This window comes from Callionymus lyra, chromosome 17, assembly GCF_982586985.1.
Source record: "Callionymus lyra chromosome 17, fCalLyr1.hap1.1, whole genome shotgun sequence".
NCBI classification, from domain to species: Eukaryota; Metazoa; Chordata; class Actinopteri; order Syngnathiformes; family Callionymidae; genus Callionymus; species Callionymus lyra.
In genome coordinates, this window is record NC_141834.1 from 12,721,217 (window position 1) to 12,740,056 (window position 18,840).

Here is an 18,840-nt window from a genome sequence, read left to right on the forward strand (position 1 = left end):
GATTTCAGCCGGGGGAGATCTTACGTTCAAAACATGGTCATGATGAGGGACTTACTGTATCTTAGAGAGAAAGACTTTAACATTTGAAACATATGAGTGAGTCAGGAGAGTTTAAACATTAGTCGACCTTTAAAGAAGGACCTTAAGGGAATTTTTATCCAAGTTTCGATATCAATATTCGCCCGTTGTTTAGAAAGGTATTGTGCTCTCCAATCATTTTCACAAAGGTGAGCGACACAAGAAAAGTAGACATAATTCACTAAACATCACGTTTATTCTTTCAGGGAGATTTTTTCTAAACATGTTACAACGAGAAGAACAAAAAAAATGGAGATGTTGCTACAGAAACTGCTTCTTTGCAAAAATATACACAAGAACATCAAACAAGAAACACTCGAATGCTACAGTTGTTGTGTGAGTATTAATGCGAGCCTATCACAGCACGTTCCATGCAAGTCTTCTACGCTGTCGTGTCTACTTCCTCCCTGGAGTGTGAATGGTTTGAAGTGTGGTCATCTTTGCAAAGAGGTTCCAGTTCTTCACTTATTCTTCTCCGTCTTATCATTGAATTCCAGGAAGAAGTCGTTGCACGCCACGGTCAGAGCGCCCACCAGGATGATGAACTCTGTGAAATCCACCTCCCCGTCGTTGTTGGAGTCAAGGTCGCCCATGACCTTATCCACCGCCTCCTTATCTTGAGCGTTCTGTGGCGGACAAACATTGTAAGCTCCTGGTTCGCGATGGTTCTAAAAACTTGCATTCCTTACCCCGAGGTAGTTTCCCAGCTCGGCGGTGAGCATCTCCTTCAGCTCGACCCGGCTCAGCGTGTACTTGTTGCCGTCGTTCCCGGAGTACCTGTGGAAGGTCTGGATCATGAGCTGCATGGCGTTCTCCAGGGTGGAGACCTTCTCTGAGTCGGGCATGGACATCCTGGAAGAGAAAAAGACAAGTTTAAAACGGCATCTGGATCAAACATGATGAATGGTCCCTTCTGTGACGCTGCCAAAAACCTTCTGAGACCATAAGAAAGACAAATATGAGAAACCACCCTTCAAACTAAACTCTACTGCACTGGCACATAACAGCGGAAACCATCCTTCATCCTCTTGTCAGCTCCAACCCATAATCCTTCCTGTCAGCGCTCTTGATAAGATTCCACTGGAGATAAAGCGATCCCTCTTTGTTGAAGTGGTCCAGCTGAGCGGACCTCTGGGAGTCAGGAGGTGCACGTTATGTGAGCTGGTTGATAAAAAGTGAAACTCTAAGCTGCGCCGGAACCTGATCCAGCTTTTACTTAAGTATCAGGAATACCTGGAAACAAGTGTAAGCCGTTGTCCCTCTTAACCAGTTTCCCGTTACAGAGCCACAGCTTCACCCCAAACAAGGAGAATAATGCAAGATGTCTTACATGGAAACGGAGGATGATGGTTTGGTCTTCTGGTCAGGTGCGGCGACGACAGATACGAGTGATGATGAGGAAAGAGCGGGACCGCCGCTTAAATACACCTCTCACTCCTCCCACCAAGCCTCCGTACACCTGCCGCCACCCCTCCTCTATCCCACCCCTTCTTCTCTGCTTACACATCGGACACCTGGTACCAGGTGCTCGGGCTCACCTTTCGCTGTCAGAGGTGACATATCGACAAATAATGATGCCGTAAGTTTAGGAAAACCCTCTTAATGTGACCGCAGCCCTAACACACTGTTAATCTTGATGAGTTACCTTTACCTGGCCTGGGCTGTGTGAGCCTTCGAGGTGACCTTGTCGTAACGTCATAGAGACCAATTAATAATGTGTTGCGGAGGGGGGTTTAGTTTTGCCATCAAAAATTCAGCATCTAATAATCTCAAGGAGTCAAGGAAAGGCGATAGGGGCCTGAGAAAAGAAGGGTCATGAGCAACCAGGGAGCATATCTTGGGTGATGCGATCAAAAGGTTTGCCTTATTATCGTGAAGCTAGAGGATTGGGGACCACGGGAGCCAGTCGATGCCAAAAAGCATCTTTGCATGAGGTTTCAGACTGGAAGGTTTCTCAAGAGACGAATGACAAAACTTTCTGGGCATCTACTTCCCCCATCTAGTTCCTTTAGTCTGAACCATGGCTTCGGTAAGCCCTGATTGCATTGGTTAAGTTTAAGATTATCCGTCATTCCTCCATCCCAAAAGCGAGTGAGTACACGTCAGAGTGAAGATCGACTAGTAGACCAACTAGTTTAACCCTCTCAGATCCGCCAGGACAGACCTTTCCGTCCCACGGTCCGTCCTTCCCAAAACATTTCGTGAGACTATCAGTTGGACTGTGCTGTGAGAACAATAAACAACAGTGACAACGACTTCCCGTACCACAGCTGCGTTCCTTCCGGAGTGCTCGAGTGGAATTCTGCATCTGACTTGTGTTATTTTCAGTTTATTGACTTGAACAGATTAGATTATAAAACCAACTGCAACTCTGGACGACCCCAATTATATCGCAATTTGTTCCTCCTCCCGAGGAGTGGAGGAGGTTTTCTTTTCTGCTGTTATGTCCTTTGTAAACTGATTGAAACAATATTTTTTTAAACATTATCTTGAGTACCATCTGGATCCAGGAAGGTTCTGAAGGGGTTTTTTCAACTTGGCCTATTGCCCAATGCTGCTTTAAACACCCACAAAAAAAATAAACCATGTGACCGTTTCTGACCCGCTCAAGTAGAAGAACTCACATTTCCCCGATCCTTAAAACTCTTCACTGGCTGGCTTTCAGGATCAATTTTAAAATTCTGGTTCTTACTTTCAGATTTATTCATGGTCAGGCTCCTCCTTACATCAGTGATCTGATCCAGCCTTACACCCCAGCTTGGGCTTTGAGGTCTGTGGATCAGAATCTACTGATGGTTCCTGAACACGGTTCAGGACCAGAGGAGAGAAATCCTTCCAGACTGCTGCTCCTAAGCTTTGGAACGATCTCTGTGTTTGATGATCTACTGACTCCTTCATCTGACATTTTTATTTGTGCTTTTCCCTGATTTTCTGGAACTCCTGTTTTTGTCTCGTGCTGTGTCTCAAATCGCATACTACTCTTAGTATACTAGAAGTTAGTATGCATCAGTTTAGTGTACGTACTGACTAGTACGTAAATTCTCCACAGATAGTATGTCTCAAATCAAACACTGCTGCTACACACTAACCGGAAATCACATGACAGCGTCTTCTTCTACTTCTATTTAACGATGTTTCAAGCAGCTGTTTGAACGCTATCGCCGACACCTGCTGGAAGCACGTTTTGCAACTTTGGAAAAAGAAATAAAGAAAAAATATGAGAATCGAAATATTCGTGAGATATTTAAGCTGGTATCAGCACCGAAGACGTGTCATCCTTCTACTCCTGCCTGAAAATACACCTGTAAGTATATGCATATATATGCATTTATATATGACGTAACTTCAGTTTAAAACGTCATTAAGATGGCGGCTGTTTAGGGTGGTTAGTGTCCATCGAACCATACTCAGTTTTGTGGGCGTGTTAGTACGCCAATTTAGTGTGTATGGCGCACTACATTTTGCATACTAAGAATTTAGACGCACTAACGCACTAAAAATACTCACTTTGAGTACGCTAGTATGCGATTTGAGACACAGCATCGGTGTTATCGTGACCTTTAAAGTATATATTTTATTGTGAGTATTGTTTTGATTGTTTAAGCTCATATAAGGTGTAGAACACTGCAAAAAATGACATATATTATAGTATATATCTGGATTTATGGTTAAAATATCCAATCGAACGAGATGCAATACCCAATCAGCAAGATTTTCTGGACGATACAGGAACTTGTTGGATTGTCATTATAAGAAAATACTTTATTTTTCTCCTATTTTTGCATTTTTCCATTGTAACAATCCAATTGTTTACTTGTGTTAAGTGAGACCTTTGGCAGGGGTATGCTCCGTCTCAGTGCTTTTCTAATTGCTAGTCAATTACAGTCCCCTCTCCCCTTAAGTTTCCACATCAAAGGTCAGATATTTTTAGGGTCTTCTTCATTCAGCTTGTGACGACAATCGTTCCTCTGGATGATGTTCGGTGCATAGTGTCAGGAGGAAGCGTGTGCGTCTGCTTTGTGTGTATGCACCATATGTGTGTATTGTGTTGCAGCGTGGAGGATGCCGCACAAAAGGAAGCGTATACCGCATGTAAGGATCTGGTTGCAGTCGTCCACACACCTAAAGGCTGCTGAGTTTGACCAGCCAAGGATGTCCTGATGCTAAATATAGCCGGCGAACAAGTGGAGGCAAAAAGAAAAAAGGACAAAGTTTCCATGGAGAGGTTTTATTAAAACACTGAACGTTAAAGAAGCAGCCCAGAGTCCTTCAAAATGACAGTGGAGGGAACACGACGTGCTCAGTGGTGATTAAGCTGATTATGGTTGGAAAGATGGACGTCTAATGGCCGAAGAGAACATGGTTGCGATCGTCTCCCAAACTTCACCAGGAGTTATTGGGCCACCTGTTCCCCTCCGACTTGCCGCTCACTCATGGACTGGGCGATGTAGCCTACCAGTCCCAAGTATTCACCGAAGCTGATCTTGTCATCGTTGTTATCATCCAGACCGCTCAGCATCTCCTTCACAGCGGAGGAGCTGTTTGTGTCCTGAACAAACATGATGTTAGCACGTGGCTAATCATTCGATCGACTCAACGGCTGCTCTTACCTCGATGGATGCGCCGAATTGCTTCTGGACCATTTTCTGGGCGGATTTTTTGCTCATGTTCTCTCTCCCCCCGGAAGATTTTAGGAAGGTGGTCACGAGGGTTTTGATTGCTTCCTCCATCTGTGCGGCGAGAAGAAGAAGTGGTGAAGAAATATATCTCGTCCAGACAGATGCCGCCAAGAGACCCTCGATCCTCATTAACCTATGTCATACATGGTGAACCCCTCGATAACGCCAGACCATGTTTCTTTATTTTACTCCATGACTTGACCACGTTTGGTTTCAGGCTGGTTCTAAGGCTAGAGTCCTTTTTCAGATGCTAGCAAGCTAACTATGCTAGCATGAGATCCGAAATAATTTTCTTCAGAGATTGCAGTTGTGTACAACTTGAAAGTAATTCTTGTTCCTAAGAATAATATTATTGATTTATTATTTTTATTTTTTTATTTTATGAATTAAATACTCACCGTTTATTAACCGTTTTTTTGTCTTTTATTCAGTCTTTTATTAATCTCATTTTAAAAGAGTTGATATTTTTACCGTGACACCACAAACAGTTTATAACCATATATTCAACATTTCATCTTTTTTTTTCCCATTCATTCTTTTGCCTTGTAACATGTTCATTTTATATTTTAAACTGTTAAAATTAAACTTTACATGCTACTTTAGGTTCTTAGGGTTTGTCACCTACTTTTCACGGTTGCCGTAAATTCTGGGCTAGAAAATGTTGTTTTGGGGTCGTCAAGCTAAAAGAGAGGGAGAAAAAGAAAAAAATTGATGCAGAAGTTATTAAATATTTGAAAAAGTATGTTTTTTTTTCATCATTTTTAATAACATCTTATACATTTCGTTTAAGGTAAAAGTAAAAAAAGACTCAGTGGAGATGCTGGTAAGATCTAGTGTGATTTTAGAAGGTGGTGAGAAGAAGTTGAAGGAGTGTCTGAGGTAAACAACAACGGCAGTCGTGATCTCTGACAGGACACCCGAGAGCCAAGGGCCCCTGAAGCCTCAGATTACTGCCCACTGTCCGTCTGCTGTCCTGACACAGAAGGAAAACACCACAGGTGAGCCAGAAACATCCTCAGCACGTCAGTCCAACACTAGAGACTCACTGGAGGAATGACGACTCATTTTATCTTCACATCTATAACAAGTTGATACCAATGAGAAATGAGCACTTGTTTTTTCTTTCTATGGTGGCCTGCAGGGTCCAATCAATCAATCAATCCATCAATCCATCCATCCATCCATCCATCCATCCATCCATCCATCCATCCATCCATCCATCCATCCATCCATCTATCTATCTATCTATCTACAGTATCTATCTATCTATCTACAGTATCTATCTACAGTATCTATCCATCCCTCTCCCTCTCTCTCTCTCTCTCTCTCTCTCTCTCTCTCTCTATCTCTCTATCTCTCTATCTCTCTCTCTAAACATCTATCTATCTAAACATATATCATATATCTAAATATCTATGTATCTAAACATTTATCTAAATATCTATGTATCTATCTATCCAGCTGTGTTGACGTTATCTTCATAATATAATATAATATATTAAATATAATTATTCCATAATTGTGGGATATTTTGTCTTAAATAAAACACAAATCTTTGTTATTAATCATCAATAATAGGTATAAAACAAGCAGAATATTTTGATGTATCGTATCATACATATGGTTGAGGTGCTTGAGTTAGCTTGTCAGCATTAGCATAAACTGTTTAGATATCGCTACTGATGGGTAACGGACCAAGATGTAAGGAGGTGAGGAAGAGAGTGCGGGCAAAAAGGTGGTAGAGATGGAGACGACTGACAAGACAGTGGTGAGACTCTGAGACGAACCAGGAGGTTAGACGATTCTCAGATGTTGCATTCTTACATAAGTTATCTATATCTATGAAGGTCAAGTGCTTATTTGTCCTCGTCTAATTCCAACGAAGGTTTTAAACTAAACTGAAGCTCTGTGGCTAAAATATTATTCAAGTTACAGCCTTTTGAAAATCCCAAGACCTCAAACATTTTTTTAGCCGTCTTTTAGCCTTTAGCCACGTCCGCTAGCACTCATGCTAGAATTTTAAAGGGACGATAACATATTTGACACTAAATTCAACCAAGAAGAGGAGTGGAAATAGTAAGTGTCCCAAATCGGACACTTCTCTAAGTGCACTCCTTTACAGTACACTTTAACTTTTTCTTGACAGTGCACGTACTTGCGCAGTGTGCACATTTTAGAGGGTAGTACTGTCTCAAATCAAACACTGCTGCGACACACTTACAGGAAATGACTTGACAGCTTCTTCTTATACTACTTTTTAATGCTGATCGCAACCAGCTGTTAGAACCCTATTTTTGACACTTGATAGCGCTTTTCGCCAATCGAAAACAAGTTATTAAGTTGTGTTTTCATTCTGTTATTATTGTTGTTGTGTTGTTTTGCGGTAAATTAGTGTTTTCTGAGACATTTACACCGTTATCTGCTCTGAGTCACGTAGCTTCCGTTTAGCTTCATGTACGTCACTAAGATGGCGGCCGTTAAGGGTGGAAAGTGTCCATCGATCCACACTAAATTTTCTGGCCAATAGAGTGCTCATTGCGCACTATATTTTCACGCACTACTCATTGGGACGCACTTGTGCACCTCAAAATATTTAGCGTAAGTGCAGAAGTGCGCGATTTCGGACACCAAGGTTCTAACTATGTTGTTAGCTAGCTAACTAACTTGCTAATGTTTACAAAAAACAACGTGTGAGTTAAGAATATTGTAATCAATATTATCTGCATGTTTACGAGGATCCGCCGTTGTTTATTCGGGGGAACATAAAGTGGGCGTGGCCTCTCACGGTGGAAACTACCTGAGGGTGACGGTGACTGATGGACGCCCGGGGGCCGTGTCGCGAGGTAACTTTAGAAGCTGGTAAATCTCCCATCTGACACAGATGTCACGCCCGAATGCTCGCCGTGCACCGACCATGCAGATGGACGCGGCGATAGAGCAGGAATGACACACAATGACACACAATGACACACACACACACATACCACAGGCAAGCAACACAACAATTAGGACTCGCCTTGCATTAACCTGATTACCGGCCCAGTGAGAGCTGAACGCTCTAGTGTCACCGGGCTTGGGTTTCATGCTCCGTGCCACACTTTTCTGTGCACACAAGTGAGCATCTGTCATCGGCGCCGCGTTCATTATTATTTCAGAAGATACTGTAATTGCCCCGACACCTCCGCAACACACGGCCATTTATTACATACTCCGACCGAACGCCATCTATTAGTTTCCATACCGGCGTAATGAGAGCAACACGGGGGAGCATCGGGCCGGAACCAGACAGATCCAGGACGCCGGAGATGCTGATGTATTCAAAGACGACGATGCAACCTTTATCGAGAGTTATCAGTTGACGTCGACATCGCGACCTTGATCGAGCGTTATCAGTTGACATCAGAAAATATCAAATTCCGAGGTCGGCAGCAGGAACGTGATGATCTTGTTATACATATAATAGCAATAACAATAACAATATCTTTAAAATTAAAATGTAACTTTCCATTGTAATTGCATTTTCATACATATTATATTTAATATATTTTTGATTTATTTAAATTTTATTTGACTTTTAAAAAATTCCCCTCCGTTGAAGAAAGTATTATTATTATATAAGATTTAATTAATTTAAACACGATTTATTATTTATTATTTACAACTAAACAAAAAAATGTATTTAAAAACTATATGTGTATATATAAATATATATAGATGTTTTATACGTTACCATCGTTATTTTATGGTTAATAGTAGTAAAGTGTTTTTCAAATAAAGTTTTATTTACAATTTAACATAAAAATAATCACTGTGTTTATTTATTTTTGTGTTGCAATTAAACTTCTGGCCGCTAGATGGCAGAAGTCATTAAGTCTGCAATCTCACAACAATGACATACCACAAGACCCCGGCGATGACTGAGGATGAGAGGATACAGTTGACTCCAGCAGCTTTAAAAGCTGAAAATTAAACAAATGAAAGCAGTAATGATTCGTGGTCTGTATATTCTGCAACACCAGAATCAAGTACTCTAAAATACTACGAATATATCCTTGTTACTACAGTATATTTTTCCTCACTCACACAACATTAATTAAGTTAGAATTTTAGTTGGTAATGTTAGGGGGTTGACTGACTAATAGATTTTATTTTTCAAAAATAGTAGCTCAAAAAAAGATTTTTTGCAAACGAAAAATCGTTCGGACTAAAAACTGAAAATTTTGACACAAAGTTAAAAAAAACAACTTTTATCTTCTCTTGTTGGTCGTCAAGCTACATTCATTTAACGTACGTAACAAGATGAGGAATCCATCTACCAACCTATGTGGGCTGCCACAGGTCTGAATCTGTCCCAGCTACTCGGGGTGAGAGTAAGGAGACACCCCTCAAGTTGCAGACCACAAATGATACAACTAACATCACAACTAAAGACGATTGTGATCCATTTTCTACCTAAGTTTCAGGTTCGTGGGAGAAAACCAGAGTTTTCTCTGAGCCTCAGTGAGTCAACGCTCAGAGTTTTGCTCTGAACTGAGGGAGAGGAAGCCTGTGGTCAAGATGACTCAGTGCTGGTGAATGTTGGAGCTTTTTTTTTTTCCTTTTTCCCTCCTTCAATTGTAACTCCAGCATCAAACTCAGAGCCGCGGAAATCAGGTTTACCGAGGAAACTCTAATATTTGTCTGAGCTGTTCAAAGTTCACAGCTCCGATTAAAAGTGTGTCTGCACACAGACGCGACCCGTTCACACACTAACACAACCGGTCCTGCTTTTACACGGCGGCGTCTGGTATCATGTCCCTGGAAAAAAAAAATTGGAAAAATCCGTGTCGGCTACTGTAGCGCCGTGAGACAAAAGAGCTGTTGTGCGTCTACGAGGAAGTCATCTGACCGAGTATTTTAGCATTAACTCTAGTCTTCAGGCTGAGTTTGTGTGAGTCCACGAGTGTCACGAGCCGCACACATACCACACTGAGGCGCAGTAATTGAAGTGTTCGAGTCAACAATGACACTCATTTGTCTCGTGTGGTGAAAAATCAACTACATGTTTGCTTTGTTAAAGGAGGATTTCACAAGCAGAGAATGATTCATATATTAGATTCCTTTCAATTTGATGAGGTCTCAAAGACACTGTATCGTGATACAGCGTCACAATTTTTAATGGCCACTAGATGGCACTCTCTGCTCCGTATATACTAATATAACCCGGCATCAGATCTTCCAACATTGAAAGTGCCATCTAATGGCACTTTCAAAATCGCGATACAGCGTCACCATTTTTAACGGCCACTAGATGGCGCTCTCTGCTCTGTATATACTAATATTACCTGGCAGTAGAGCTTCAAACATTAAAAGTGTCATCTAGCAGGACTTTCAAAATCACGACACTGTATCACGATACAGTGTCACAATTGTTAACAGCCACTAGATGGCGTTCTCTGCTCCTTATATACTAACATAACCTGGCATCATCTTCAAACATTAACTGCTGTCTAGTGGCACTTTCAAAATCACGACACTGTATCGCGATACAGCGTCACCATTTTTAACGGCCACTAGATGTCGCTCCCTGCTCCGTATATACTAATATAACCTGGCATCATCTTTAAACATTAAGTGTCGTCTAGTGGTACTTTCAAAATCACAACACTGTATGGCGATACAGCGTCACAATTTTTTATCGGTCACTAGATGGCGCTCCAGTTCCGTATATACTAATATAACCTGGCATCAGGTCTTCAAACATTAAAAGTGTCATCCAATTGCACTTTCAAAATCATGACACTGTATCGCGATAGAGCGTCACAATTGTTAACGGCCACTAGATGGCGCTCTCTGCTCCGTATATACTAATATAACCTGGCATCAGATCTTCAAACATTAAAAGTGTCGTCTAGTGGCACTTTCAAAATCACGACACTGTATCGTGATACAGCGTCACCATTTTTAACGGCCACTAGATGGCGCTCGCTGCTCAGTATATACAAATATAACCTGGCATCAGATCTTCAAACATTAAAAGTGTCGTCTGGTGGTACTTTCAAAATCACGATGCTGTGTATCGCGATACAACGTCACAATTGTTAACAGCCACTAGATGGCGCTCGCAGCTCCGTATGTACTAATATAACCTGGCATCAGATCTTCAAACATTAAAAGTGTCATCTAGTGTCAGTTTCAAAATCACGACACTGTATCGTGATACAGCGAAGTCACTACAAAGCAGTTTCACGAGGCGTCATCAACCCATCACTAGTAAAATGTACTAAAAAGCCCCTAGAATGCACTGCAACAATTCATTTTCCATTTCCACATACAGTTTATATGACGCAAAATTAATTCTACATAAAAAAAATGTAGGTGATGGTAGTTTCGACAAATTTCCGCGTCATCTGTAGCTTAAATACTTACTTACTTGGCAAGTACTTAAATACTTACTTACTTACTTGTTAAGCAACCAAAGCCAGGATTGCACACTCAAAAAGCTGCGAATCGAAATTGAAATTAAACCCGATAAAGATACAATTCTGCCTCTTTTATTCGCCACCTCGACTCTCCACTAACCTTAGACCCGACCAGCATTGCCTAATCGCGTTTTGGTGCGTGGAAACCTTTAGGCCACGTCGTGCATGTTTGTGTCTAAGCTTCAGTTCTCAACATGTTTACACAACAAGAGAAATACTCGTTGTGTCAGTTTCTCGTTGTGTCTTCCCGGTAACTTAAAGTATTTCAGTATTGAATACACTGTCTTTGACAAAAATGACAAAGTGAATTACTTTGTTCAAATGACTACACAAGTCTTTCAACATTCAAAATGTCAGGAAAAAAACGAATGTGAAAATTAACTTCAGAGAATGGCGTCAGAAGTAGGATTTGACCAAAAGTTTTTGCAGAACAATAATGCCCTGGTACTAGGAGTCGTTTGAGTTCTTCGTCCGTCTGCTCTGAATTCTACTCACCGCATGTCAGAGCTGCTCCCATTACAAGTGCCACGCCCTTTTCTTCAAAGCCTGACTCGTGTACACAACTGAACTCAGAGAGCTGTCCTCAAACTTTTTTTTCCCAAGAGCCTCTGAGTCACATTTCAAGCATCGATCCGTTACAAAACCAGACACATTGAATGGATGATTAAGCCATATTAAAAAAAAAACACATTTTCTTCAGGAGGTAGTTTTTCCCAGGGGAAGGCAGCGTTGCCATGGGCAACAGGGCGAGTACAAACCAGTCGCCGGCCAACACCCTGAATCTGGATGAAGCAACCAGACTCTCACATGTGGTGCATTTGGACGAGGACAAGACCCAACACAGCATCTTAAGAGACTTAACAAACACTTCCAGTGTCGACACAAAAGCTGTTAAGACACAGAGTTGAACTCTTTCCAAAGATACTTTTTAGCTTCACAACATTCCTCACTTGAAGTCAAACGCAGGAAATTATTTCATGATTTAAAAAGGTTGTACGTTAAATATTACGTTTGTTTTTACAGTTATTTATTGACAAATTGAAAAGTTTAGACAAGAAAAGTATTGTTTTTTGTAAGGATGTAGCTAATGATGCACTTTAGATGTAGAAATATATACATATATTTGCTGAATATGTGTGGAGATCACAATAAAACTAGGAGATAGATGTGGAGATAGAACGTGCGTAGAAAAGAGGAAACTCTTTGGGTGGATCTGCCTCTTGGGAGGCTTCACCAGATGAACGATGGATGTCGAGTCTACACCCCATAATAAAATCAGAGAGAAAAAACAAATGGCTAAAGTCGAAAACACTAAAATTAGAACTGAATTCAAGATCAAACGAGGATACAAATACAATTAAGATGAAGTTAAAAAAAAGGGACAATTTTTAAAAGATGTGTTGATTATTTGTAAGAATTTAAATCATAATAATGACATTTTATTTTGTTAAACATCTCAATAGGTTATTTAAAACCAACAAGTTTTACATTCTAAAAACATAAAATAATTATCTCTATTCTTATTAGCATTATTGCAATGAAGTTCAAAACTTTCAGTAAAAAATCCTTTACATTTTTATTACATGTAAATTAAAGTCCACTGGTGCAAGACGTCCTCTTGAAATCCCTCCCCAAATTTTGATAGTTCTATGTTTAATAACTCAGTAAATATTGGGTTTTTTTTGCAACTTTCTCTAGAAGTTTAAAAAGTTTTAAAGTCAAAAACCGGGAAAACTCATTAAAGTTCTTGATGTTTATCTTAACAACAAAGTTTGTATTTGTTAATACAGTCAAAAAGACACGAGAAAAGAAGCTTTAGAAACTCATATTAAACTGAATTTCACTTTTTCTAAATGTTCATGTTCATTCAACTGTAATAGAGTGTTTATTACACACTACATTGTTGCACAATTTGTTAAACGAAGGTCAGAAACGGTTCCAACACGAGCAGAACTCAAACTAAAACCACTAACTTAAGAAGGAAAACCAGTTTTAAAAACTTTTAATCCGGTTCAAAATCGTCTTTAACGTGCGTTTTTACGCAGGCCTTCACCATATGCGTCTCCACCCTTGATCCACTTCCTCCATGTTACCTGTGAGGGGTTGCTGGTTCTACTCCCGCTTAAAAGTTTAGAGTCCACCCCGAGATTAGAGTCTAAACCACAACGGATTTTTTTTTTGGTTTTGGTCCAAAGAACAGAACCGTTTCGTGCGTTAGAGATCTGGCACCAGGAGCTCCGGGCCTCCAGGTCCAGATAATCCTGACAATTTGTCGCAGAAGCAGAGGCACGACTGACACGCGCACATGAATAAGTGACGAGCGCTCGGGTGTCTCTGGACGTGTAAAGGACTCTGGGGTTAGTTTACCGAGGAGAACCCGATCCGTGAGGACAACAGAGGAGGAGAAGCAGCGGAGCAAAGAATGCAGAGAAAGAGAAGAAAGAAAAAACAACTCACTTCTGTGGGAGAAGCAGGACAAGAGCTGGGTTCGACTGTGGCTCTCCTGGTTCCTCCTCCTCAGTCTTGAGCGAGATGAAGCTCTGACACATATCTTTTCCGTGATTTAACTTCTGGCTCCTGCCAACCTTTTTCTCTCTCTCTCTCTCTCTCTCTCTCTCTCTCTCTCTCTCTCTCTCTTTCTTTCAGGGCGTGTGCTGCAGACAAGAATGTGGAGAGAGACTCACTTTCACCAGATTCTTTTTTTTTTTCTTCTTCTTGTTCTTTCTGTGCTGCGCAGTTCCTCTGCCATTCCTCAACAATGTGTTTGTCATTATTACTTGTTATCAACTTTAGTTTTTGTTTTTTTCTTTCTGGAACGACGTGTGGAACAAGTGCGCGCAGGCGTGGGCGCGCACACTCACGCGCACCATCACCACGCCCTGTTGCTTATTTCTGAAGTTTGTTTTTATCAAATTAAGACATATATATATATATACATATATAGTGTGTGTGTTTTTGTGTGTGTGTGCGTGTGTGCGCGCTCCCATTCATAGGATGAGATCGTGTTGCTAAAGATAAGAAGAATCCATTTTTACACACAAAATATCGCTTTATTCCGTATCACATTTCAGATTAATTATGACTAAAATGTATGTTTATGTATATATATATAAATAGAGAAATATGTAAACAAAAACCATAACAAACATTAATTTCGTCCTTTTATAATGATAAAGTATTAAGTAGTAACTATAAATATTTCCAATTAAAAACGTATTCGTTTAAAAAAAAAAAAGAAGCTATAGTTAACTCTTTTTTTTCAACACAGAATATATAATATTATGCTCAAGATGTACAAACACTGCGACACTTCAGAATGTGAAGTAAATCGATTTTTTATCATTTTAGTCGTTGATTCCAACAATATATATTTTTTTAAATGTCCAGAATATATAAAATATTTAACATGTACCTTAGTATTCCATAAATGTTGTCAGGTACACGTTCAGTTACGATACAATGTCACTTTTTCTCCACACTTTTTTTCCCATAATGCCTTTTCACATTGTAGTGACGCCCTAAGGCCACTAGATGTCAGTGTTTCTATCCAAAATGGATTTTCAAACGTACAAGAACCTGATCGTGGATTTTGTTGTGTTAACTGAATTTCTATGAACTATTAATGAGTTATGACGCCCCCTAGTGTCCACCAGAGAGCAGTTGTTAGTCTTAAGAAGGATTAATTATATGTGAGCGTCTATAGAAAGGTGAAGTTTGCCTGTGACCTCTAGATCAGTTTGTCCTTTCAGACTTGAAACTGAAAAAACATTTGTTCGAGCTTCCAAGTTTATGTGAAAATGAGGACACGGACAAGATCAGATCTAATTAAGCCGAACCTCTGAAGGAGGCGCTCGAGTTTCCACTCAGACATGTGATGTTCCTCAAGCCAGAGTCCCGACTGGAAGCTGCAGGGTTTTGCACGACGGGGAGGCAATTACTGCGAATAAGAAGAATGGCTTCATCATTGAAACGTCCTCAACACACCGACGAGGCAAAGTAGGTGAAACAGAAGATGAGGAAAGAGTTGTGACTACTCCAATTAGATCTAAATAAAATAAAAAAATCTGCTATTTTCTTCTAACTCAAACCACTAAGGATACTGGCCTGCTAAGATAAAACAAGCACTCCTAGCATCTACTACTAACTCCAATCACTGCAGCCACGTGTGCACAATTACAAATCAATACCATTTTTTTTTAAGAAAATGGGATTGATTTTAGGTTTCATGTTCTAATCTTCCGCCTCCTTCTTATGCGATATTTTTTACTAACCTTTCTTTTTCCATGCTGCATTCAGATCGGCTTTTTCCCGTAGTTTTCTCATTTCCCATGTGGATTTATTTTCATGGACCATTGTCGCCACCTCAATTTCATTTGTGCTAAACATTTAGACTTTTCTGACCAATAAACTTTCTCTTGCTCACTTTAGCTACCGCTCTCCGATCATCTTGAACTCCCGTCTTTAATACGTTCACTGCAAACCCAACGTGGCCTTAAGATGGATGAAGAAATTTTGACTTTTTGTTTGACTTTTTTTTAAAATGATAATTAATTTGATGACTGGCGCAGTGGAATTGTCAAAACACCAAATGAATGGTTCTTGATTGTATAGCAGTCAGAGATGGTGTTTTCATTTATTTCCATAATGTCTAAGAGGGTCGCCAAGATCCTTGTTCGTTCTTCGGAAGGCGCACATTGCTCTCGACAACCTTACACGACAAAGGTAGCGACTCGCGTTCATGTAGGGCTCCTGGTTTATTCGCAGCAAGTACACAAATACAGACACATGAAGGTTTTTATTTTCATCATCACTGTGTATGTGGCAGAAGACATTTCAGGCAGCGTTCCCGTCCTGTTGAAGATCGTCAAGCCTTCCTGTTAAAAACCGGGTCTTCGGGTTTCGTTGAAGATCTGGATCACCGACATCACCAGGGTAATGAACTCGGAAAAATCCAGCTCGCCGTCTCCGTCCATATCGATGGCCTCCATCAACTTGTCCAGTCCGGCTGCATCGTGCTGTTGCTGCTCAAGACAGGAAACACATCACGCATCTGTGACATGTTGGTCTTAAGGTGTGTTCTTACCCCGAGCAAGCATTTGTATTCAGCGTTGACCATTTCCTTGAACTTATTTTTGCTCATTTTATTTATATCTCCTTTCTTCTCAGCATATTTTTCGAAGGTCTCTAGGAAAGCGTAGCAGGCGCCCTCCATGTCGGAGCAGCATCCTTCGCTCTTCCCGGTCGGGTCGCAAATAATGCTCAAAAGGCCGACGAACACCATGTACTCTTCGAAACTGATCTGGCCGTCATCGTTTTCATCGAAAACTTTCATCATTTCGCTGAGCTTACAGTCCTGCTCAATTGTCTGCAGCACCAAGGGGGTCGAACACACATCATTCATTTGTTTAAGTAAACCTGGAAATGTGTATTCTTACCTCTGAGAATTCACGGTACTGTTCTTTCATCAGTTTCAGAAATTGACCTTTGGCCATTTTCTCCTGGTTATTGGCATATTTTTTGAAGGTGCAGATGACCTTGTAGTTGGCCTTCTCCATTTTGGAGCATTCTGGAGTGGCAGACATTCTGAAGGTGGAAGTAGAGCGGACATGATTGAGATGTAGCTACACTCCTTTCAAAATAAGACAAACGGGCTACAATCCAGATCAATGATAGTGTACGTTGGTTATGAGATGATGGGATGGATTTGCACCCATCGTCACAGACTGTGGCGTACGTCCCCTTCACAAATTTCCCCCCCGATATAGATGAACAATGAGTGACATAGAGTCCAGTATTGTGGGCTGGTATTTGACCCTCATGCACGAAAGTACTTTAATCTCCTGCGACTTCAGGTTTGATTTCGTTGCAAACCAACACCCAAAACCCGGATACAGATCAAAAGTTGGATCAAGATCTAGAAAAACTTGTGAAACTGGTCTCGCTGAGAATACTCAATGTACTTTAAAAACAAAAAAGTTTTATGAATATTTAACAATAGCAGATTCATTTCACTTCCATTTGGTAAGTAAAAATGTAATCCAATGGTTAATAGACAGTTGACGTAAAGCATGCATTAGTAAAGCCAGAAAGAGATTAGTTACTCGATAATATTAAGACTTAAAATGACAGATTCACAGTTTAAAAATGTACTGAAAAAGCAAAGAACACTTACCTGACAGGACGGGTCGTTTCCTTGTTGCCTTCGGTGCGGAGCGACTGTGGCTCACTTCGTGAACGCACCACTTATGTACAGCACCGCGCCCTTGCTGCACAAACGCAACAGGGCTTGGCACCTAAGAATGTACTTGTTCTCTCATGTGCCCTTTTCTTTAACACCTTTCACAACCGTCTTGTATAACTTGATCTCACACACAAAACAATGTCAAAAGTTTTATTTGATTGTGTATGCGTAATTGTGTGCAAAGGGCTGCAGTGAATATAGTGACAAAGATCACGGATACGTTGACCACTACTTTCCTACAGTTACTAAAATCTTTCCGTAGATCCAAACGACCATCCACCATCAAATAGAGTTGTAGAAATAGAAAAAGTTATAAGAGATAAAAAATGTGTTTTTAGTTTGGTCCCCACTTGCATGAGACTGTTGCATGGGATTGTTTAGATGCTTTTCTTCCCTAAATTTGGAAACAAACTAAGCCGGTTACTCAAGTTTTTCTTACATGGGCAGCTGCATTTAGTTATTTTTATTTTACTTTGTTCATCTTGAACTTTCATTCCTTTTTTATTTAAAATGGTGACTTTTTGTTATCTGACCCCTTAAACTGGAGCCCTACCTTATTCTGTTCTCTCGCATCTTTTTTCAATTTCTCTAATTTGTCTCAAGAAACCATCTCCAGCTGAAAAGTACAAACCACAGTGCAGCCAGTTCAGTGTCGACGCCCTAAACCGGCGCGAAGCAAACACGCAAGACTTAAACAAGGATTAAATAAGGAGCGACTGTTTGAGTTGCTCAAAGATATTTTTGTTTTGTGTTAGTTTTGTTAAGTTCATGGGTAGTTTTTCAGGTTCTGCGAGGGTCATAGCAACGAAAAAAGAAGCAAGAGGGCAACAGTAAAAGCAGGAGAGGTTTAATATTATTGAATATTGTGTTGATTGTTTAAGCGCTTTGTGACCCTGGTCTGGAAAAGAGCTCTCTAAATACAAGTTACTTACATGTTTGTTTGTGGCTCCCCCTGTTGTAGGAACAGTGTAATTGCAGGGTAAACTGAGGGCGTTTTCTTTTCCAAAAACAAGTCTTTTTACATGATGGGAATGAATGTAATCGCCGTCGCTGATCCACTTCAGTGAAACAGTTGCATGGCGAAGAGCATTGTTATAAATAAAAGGTAAATAAAGCTACATTGTGCTGCTTAGATAAATAAAAATGTGTTGTGCGTGTGTGTGGGTGTGTGTCCTCCATAAACCTGTTTGTCAAGCATCTGTCGCTCCAAGTATGAAGTCCACGATGCATCTCTGCAAAATTAATAAAGATATAAACTATTTTACTTACATCACGAGAAAATAAAAGGTTTATTTACCTCGTATTTTCTCGTCCGTCTTTTCTGTTGAAGCAGCAATTCCTTCTTTTTCTGCATCTACACACATCCCAGAGACATTTTCTC

At 40.4% G+C, this 18,840-nt stretch overlaps 3 protein-coding genes across 4 annotated transcripts; all 3 read right to left on the bottom strand.

Annotated features, from left to right (window-relative positions):
* Positions 1-509: 509 nt before the first annotated feature.
* On the bottom strand, positions 510-936 carry s100t (S100 calcium binding protein T). Its single transcript, XM_087812636.1, has 2 exons — positions 768-936; positions 510-704 (listed from the first exon to the last, which is right to left on the bottom strand). The coding sequence occupies exons 1-2, from the start codon at positions 927-929 to the stop codon at positions 540-542; spliced, it is 327 nt and encodes a 108-aa protein (XP_087668762.1). The 5' UTR covers positions 930-936; the 3' UTR covers positions 510-539.
* A 3,354-nt stretch (positions 937-4,290) lies between these two features.
* LOC148062531 (protein S100-A16) lies at positions 4,291-13,832 on the bottom strand. 2 transcript variants are annotated; one of them, XM_087812923.1, is made up of 4 exons: positions 13,676-13,825; positions 5,383-5,437; positions 4,689-4,808; positions 4,291-4,627 (listed from the first exon to the last, which is right to left on the bottom strand). In XM_087812923.1, exons 3-4 carry the CDS (start codon positions 4,806-4,808, stop codon positions 4,472-4,474), a joined length of 276 nt encoding a protein of 91 aa, XP_087669049.1. In that variant the 5' UTR covers positions 5,383-5,437; positions 13,676-13,825; the 3' UTR covers positions 4,291-4,471. The 2 variants fall into 2 exon arrangements, with proteins under 2 accessions (XP_087669049.1, XP_087669050.1); XM_087812924.1 differs by lacking the exon at positions 5,383-5,437 and having other exon boundaries at positions 13,676-13,832.
* A 2,121-nt stretch (positions 13,833-15,953) lies between these two features.
* Positions 15,954-17,527, bottom strand: LOC148062532 (uncharacterized). The gene is made up of 4 exons (XM_087812836.1): positions 17,391-17,527; positions 16,654-16,801; positions 16,302-16,583; positions 15,954-16,239 (listed from the first exon to the last, which is right to left on the bottom strand). The coding sequence occupies exons 2-4, from the start codon at positions 16,798-16,800 to the stop codon at positions 16,096-16,098; spliced, it is 573 nt and encodes a 190-aa protein (XP_087668962.1). The 5' UTR covers position 16,801; positions 17,391-17,527; the 3' UTR covers positions 15,954-16,095.
* Positions 17,528-18,840: the final 1,313 nt, after the last annotated feature.